The 6,000-nt window shown below is 51.8% G+C and overlaps 1 protein-coding gene across 1 annotated transcript in view; it reads right to left on the reverse strand.

Annotated features, from left to right (window-relative positions):
- Nucleotides 1-2,773, reverse strand: part of MYO7A (myosin VIIA) — a 77,825-nt gene extending 75,052 nt beyond the window's left edge. Inside the window, exon 1 of the mRNA XM_009186977.4 lies at nucleotides 2,628-2,773. Coding sequence (XP_009185241.2) covers nucleotides 2,628-2,744 — 117 coding nt within the window. The 5' untranslated portion in view covers nucleotides 2,745-2,773. The remainder of the gene's footprint in view (nucleotides 1-2,627) is intronic.
- Between the last annotated feature and the right edge of the window lie 3,227 nt (nucleotides 2,774-6,000).

Consider the following 6,000-nt stretch of genomic DNA (forward strand, 5'->3'; position numbering starts at 1 on the left):
CTATAAGCAGTCGTACTCCATGGTGTATATTTGTGTATGTAAACATATCTAAACATACACATGAGAGGAATAGTAAAATATGGTAGTATAGTCTTACGGGACCACTGCCATCTATGTGCTTTCTTCCAGCCACAGCTGCCCCTGTGGACCCTCTCTTCATATGAATGGGAGGTTGGCACATGATAGAGTCAGGCTAGTCCCAAACCCAAACTTCCTCTCAGAAAAAGTAAGAAAACTTGGAGAGGCTTGGGAGTGGAAGAGAACTCCTGTTTACGGAGCATTCACTGTGGGCCTGGGCTCCACAGGCTGCATCCCATAAACTGCCCCATTTAATCCTCATAGCTGCTTGTGCCCAAGCCCTGCTGCACTCCCCGACCCTGGGCTTACCCCTGACAGCCACCCCACACTGGGTCTGCTCCCCTTCCCCACTGGCCTGGAGCTCCCTAGGGTGGGGCTGAGTCTGAGTCCCTCACCTGTGGCTCCTCAGAGCCCAGCCCAGAGCGGGCCTCAGTGAGAGAGAAGGGGTGGGGAGCGCGTTCGCTTGTGGGCGACAGTATGTGGCCAGGGGACTGTCTCCAATTTCTCTCCTCAAAGAGGTCAAGAAACATGCCCAAGGTCACACAGCTGTTTTGTGGCAGAGCCAGGACTGAAGCCCAGGTCTGAGAAACCCCAAATCCAAGGCTCTTTCCTGACATTCCCTGGGCCCAGCCCCACATGTAGCTCAGTGAGCAAAACAGGAAGCACTGATAGAGTCCTCCGTGCCCAGATGGCTCATGGGCCCTGAAGGCAAGCTGGAGACAGGCTGAGGGCAACTGGAAGGCAGAGGTCTAAGTCACCTGTATCCCCCAGCCCAGCACGGGGCCTGGCACACAGAAAATGTTTGTTTCCCCTGGGAGAAGATAAAATAACCAAAATCACAAAAATTTCATGTGAGCAGGAAATGGAGATTCCTAGAGGCTGAGTGAAGCACTTGGGGCCACACAGCAAACAGACAGGACTAGAACTCTTCTTACTTAGGGCTGTCACCAAAGGGCAGTGACCAAACTATCTCTGCTCTAGGTCAGACTTAAAGAAACAGTTTCAGATGGAAGGGGAGAGGCTTCAGGGAGAATTCTGGGGTCTTAGGACTTCGAAGGGGAACATTCCTGTGGTCCTAGGGAAAGTTGTTGAAGCATTGCAATGCAGGAAGGTTGTAAGGATCCTCATTTTACAGCTGAAGAAACTGAGGGCCAAAGAAAGAAAGGAACCTGGCCACAGTCACTCATCAAACCAGTGACTGACAGGACTGTTAGCATCTGGAGGACAGAGCCAGGACCAAAACCAGGGTGGGTCAAGAGTCACTGGCTCAGAGGGAGAAGGGAGGGAGGAAGCCACGAAAGAAGATGAAGCTTCATTGAGGGGCAGGAGGCAGGTGAGAAAGGGGAACCAGGCTCCAGGTAGGACCCCACCACTCCCTTCCATTCCCATGGCTAGCCCCAGGCACCCCACCACTGCATCTGGCCCCATTCCTACACCATGTTCCGTGACAACTTTACACACTGTGTTTGCTTGGTCTCATTTTGAATGGAAGATCTCGTTTGTGACATGACACATGCCTCAGCGTGGCTGTGTAACGTGGGGCAAGTCCCAGCTTCTCTCCTATCAAATATGTGACCAGGGCAGAGGGTCTCCCAGGCCCCAGTAGCTATGCAGGCTCCCAGTCCCACAGTTGTGACTTCCTAGAACGCGTCTGTTCAAATGTTCTCAGGGGTACCCCAAAACCCCTGTGGGGCCTCCCCTCCAGGAAAGCCAGCACACATCCACAGTGAACACATAGTCAGGATGTCTAGCTTGTAGTCCCAGCTCCACCACTAACGCTGTGTCTCTTTGGGTGAGGCACTCAATCTTTCTGGGCCTCAGTTTCCACCAGCCTTGAAATGGAAGCAGTCAGTGCATGTAAAGATGAGAGACCCACGCAAATGCACATTGTTCTTTCTGTCTACCCTCCTTCCTCCCAGGCATCAAGCCGGTCTTGGGCCAGTATTAATAATTCCCCATGGGGCCTTAGCCCTTTCTGTCTCTTCCTTACTCTAGGACCAGGCCTGGGGTCAGTCCCTGTTTATGGAGTCTGTTTCAGGACATTTTGCCCCTCGTTATCTTCGTGATCACTCTGGGACACTGGTTTTATCACCCCATTTTCACAGATGGGAAACGCGAGCCAAGCGTCTTGCCAGTGTCTAGTTGCTAAACATAGTTTGGAGAGGAGACCAGTGGGCCGAGCTTTCCCTTGCACCAGCGGTCAGCCAGTCCACAAACTATGGCTCGGGTCCCTCTGTGCACCTGGAGGTGCTCCCTGCTTTGGACCTGAGCAATGCAGGACACCCCTGCCCAGACATGGCCTGCCTGGCTTGGGTTTCCCAGATGCAAAACCTCCCCTCCCAGGAAAGGGCAGCCGCGGCCAAGTTCACGCTGGGGGAGGTCAGAGACCGCAGGTGGTATCCTAGGGCTGCAGTCCACGCACACCCTGAAGCTTAGCGACCCTGTTTGTGGCCCGCCCAGCTTCTAACGGGGAGCGGGGCGGGGTGGGGACTGAGGCCCGAGGCGAGGCGCCCTCCCCCTCCCATCTCCCCTCCCGGTCCGGGCCTCACCGGCAGGACAGCATAGGTCTTGAACGCCTGGTTCAGGCTGCGCACCAGCGCCCACTTGCCGAGCTGCGGGACGCGCGCGGGGTCGGCAGAGTCGGCGGGGTCGGCGGGGGGCTCCATGGCGCGGCGATGGCGGCACTGCTCCGGCTCCCTAATTCACCTAATCCCGTGCGCGCCGCCCGCCCCGGAACCCTAAACCGGGCCATCTGCCGCGGGTCCATGGCAACGGCGGCTTAGGTGACGCCCGCGGGCAGGACGGCGAGGGGGCGCCCGCACCACCCCGGCCCGCTCCGTCTCGGCGGAACCCCCCGCACCCCCACTTCGCCGGGAATTCCAGGCGGCCTCACTGGCACCGTGGCGGTAGGCCTGGGATAAACGTGGCACCTGGCACCGCACCTGACCGCAGTTTTGGAAAAAATCGGTGTGTTTTCTCTGGAAGGAAACACGAGGATGTTATGGAATAGAACGCGGTCAACTCCCGGGGTTTTTAAGACTAAACGGGAGATGCATTGAAGATATTTCTGGCTCCCTGGCTGCTTCTGGGGAGTGAGGTCAGATACACAGTTTCCTTCTGGGGTAAGTTTGGGGGAAAGCCCCTGAAGAGTCTGTGTCCTCCTCCTGCAGCCCCTGAGGTCAAATAGCAGCCCACATCCATCCTGCATGAGAGGCCTTGGAGGCCTGGTGTGGGGTCCCCTGAACTCCACAGGACAGCTGCATCATCTCGATGGCTCAGAGCTCTCCCTGCAATGGGGCGAGCTGGCCTCCTGTGTCCTAGCAGCCACATAGTGCTGAGCACCAGGCGTCGGTCCACACTGAGCTGTGAGCCAGAGGCCACCATCCCATCCCGAGGGCCAGGAAGGCCCAGGCCCTGTGACTCCCCTCCCATTCCTTCCTTCTCACCTTGCCCTGCCTATCTTTGTCCTCCTCCCCTCTTTCCTCCTTTTTTTTTTCTCTTCTCTTTTCAAGGCCTCCAGTCTGCATTTGTGGCCCTCCGCATTGCCTAGTATCCTGGAAGCCAACTGCTCCCCAACAAATGAAAAACGGCGGAGAGTGAGGGCCAGGGACTGGGTGGGGGGAACGGCAAGGAAAAAGACAGTGATGCCTCACACAAGGCTCAGAGCCACCCAGGATGGGCCCAGTTCTACCCCACTCCCTGTCCCAGCCTTGCGGACCCAGGGCTCTGCTGCCCAGCACAAAGCTGACTGATCAGTGATTCCCACCCACTTCCTGTGACCTCTCAGGGACACTGCTCTCAGGAGAGGTCCTTCTCCGAGTCAAGCTGAAAACAAGCACGTCTATCTCTCCCCGCCCACCTACAGCACACAGGAACCAGACCTCAGACACAAGGAAGCGCTGGTGGTGAGCTTCCGGGCATTCTTCCATAAGTCCATATAACCCACCTTCACTGAGTACAGGCTCAGACTAAAACACAAAGGACACTGTTAACAAGACATGTCCTCAGAGCTCCCAGCCTGGTGTAGTGGACAGACCCAGGCACAGATAAGGATGGTACCAGCAGATAAGAGGCAGATTAGCCCTGGAGACACAGGATAGCACGGCTGCTAAGAGTTTGGACCCTGGAGTCAGGGCTTAGTTTCAATCCCAGCTCAGCCACTCGCAAGCTGTGTTACCTTGGGCAAGTTCCTCGACCTCTATGTTCCTTTCTTTCCTCATCCGTCAGGTGACAAAATGACAGTGCTTCCACGTGCTCGTGAGGATTTAACAGGTGAAGATGCGTAATGCACCTAGATTGGTGCCTGTTAGAGCAAATGTATATGAGTGCCAGTCATGGTTAACTAAGGGAGTTGTGTTAGGGGTGACAGCTGGGTTTTATGATTTTTTTTAAGGCAGACATTAGGGGAAAGGGCATCCCAGGAAGAGGGAACAGCAAACTCAGAGAATCAGAGGAGAGAGCAAAGAGATCGTAAAGTAGGTCTGGCGACTGGTGGCTAAAGAGAGGTTCCCTGGGGGAGACCCTGCAAGGCGCTAAGAACCTGACCTTGCCTGGTTCCAGACTGACTACTGAGACCACCCCTGAGCTGGAGGAATAAGCCTCTTCTCCACAAGTGGCAAAGACAGAGACTCTTGAAAGCTGCAACAGAGAGGTGACTCATTCTATACAACGAATCCTTAATATGAGTCTCGGCTGATTTCTCATCAGAAACCATGGCGGCCAGAAGGCAGTAGGATGGCATATTTAAAATGATGAAAGAATAAAAAAACTGTCAAGAAAGAATTCTGTATCTGGCATAACTATCCCTCACAAAGGAAGGAGAAATGAAGACATTCCCACGTAAATAAAAGCTGAGGGAGTTTGTCACTGGTTGACTTGCCCTATAAGAAATGCTAAAAATTAAAAGACATTGAACAACAACAAAACAACCAATTCAATTCAAAAATGGGCATAGGCAAGAGTTTGATTGCACCACTGCACACCAGCCTAGGTGACAGAGTGAGACTGTGTCTCCAAAACAAACAAACACAGGCATAGGACTGAAATAGACATTTCTCCAAAAAAGATATACAAAGAGACAAGAAGCACATGAAAAGATGCTCAGCATCACTCATCATTAGGAAAATGCAAATCATAACCACAATGAGATATCACTGTACACCCATTAGGATGGCTATTACAAAAAAACAAAACAGAAAATAAGTTTTGGCAAAGATGTGGAGAAAATGGAACCCTTATGCCCTGCTGCTGGGAATGTAAAATAATACAAATGTTGTGAAAAACACTATGGCAGTTCCTAAAAAAATGAAAATGAGAATTACCATATGACCCAGCAATTCTACTTCTGGATATATACTCAAAAGAATTAAAAGCAGAATCTCAAAGAGATCTTTGCACACCTATGTTCAAAGCAGTATTAATTATAATAGCTAAAACACAGACGCAATCCAAGTGTTTCTCAATAGATGAATGAATAAACAATATGTGGTATAAACATGCAATAAAACATTACTCAGCCTTAAAAAGGAAGGAAATTCTGACACATGCTATTAATACAACATGGATGAACCTTGAGGATATTATGCTAAGTGAAGTAAGTCATCACAAAAAGACAAATAGTATATGATTCCACTTATGTGAGGTACCTAGAGTAGTCAAATCAAAACCATAAAGCAGAATGGTGGTTGCCAGGGGCGGCGGGGAGAGGGGAATGGGGAGTTATTGTTCAATGGATAGAATTTTTATTTTACAAGATGAAAAGAATTGTAGAAATTGATAGTGGTGATGGTCACGCAACATTGTGAATGTATTTAATGCCACTGAACTATGCACTTAAAGTGGTTAAATGGGGCCAGGCACAGGGCTCATTCCTGTAACCCTAGCACTTTGGGAGGCTGAGGCGGGTGGATCACCTGAGGTCAG

Source organism: Papio anubis, chromosome 12, assembly GCF_008728515.1.
Source record: "Papio anubis isolate 15944 chromosome 12, Panubis1.0, whole genome shotgun sequence".
Taxonomy (NCBI): domain Eukaryota; kingdom Metazoa; phylum Chordata; class Mammalia; order Primates; family Cercopithecidae; genus Papio; species Papio anubis.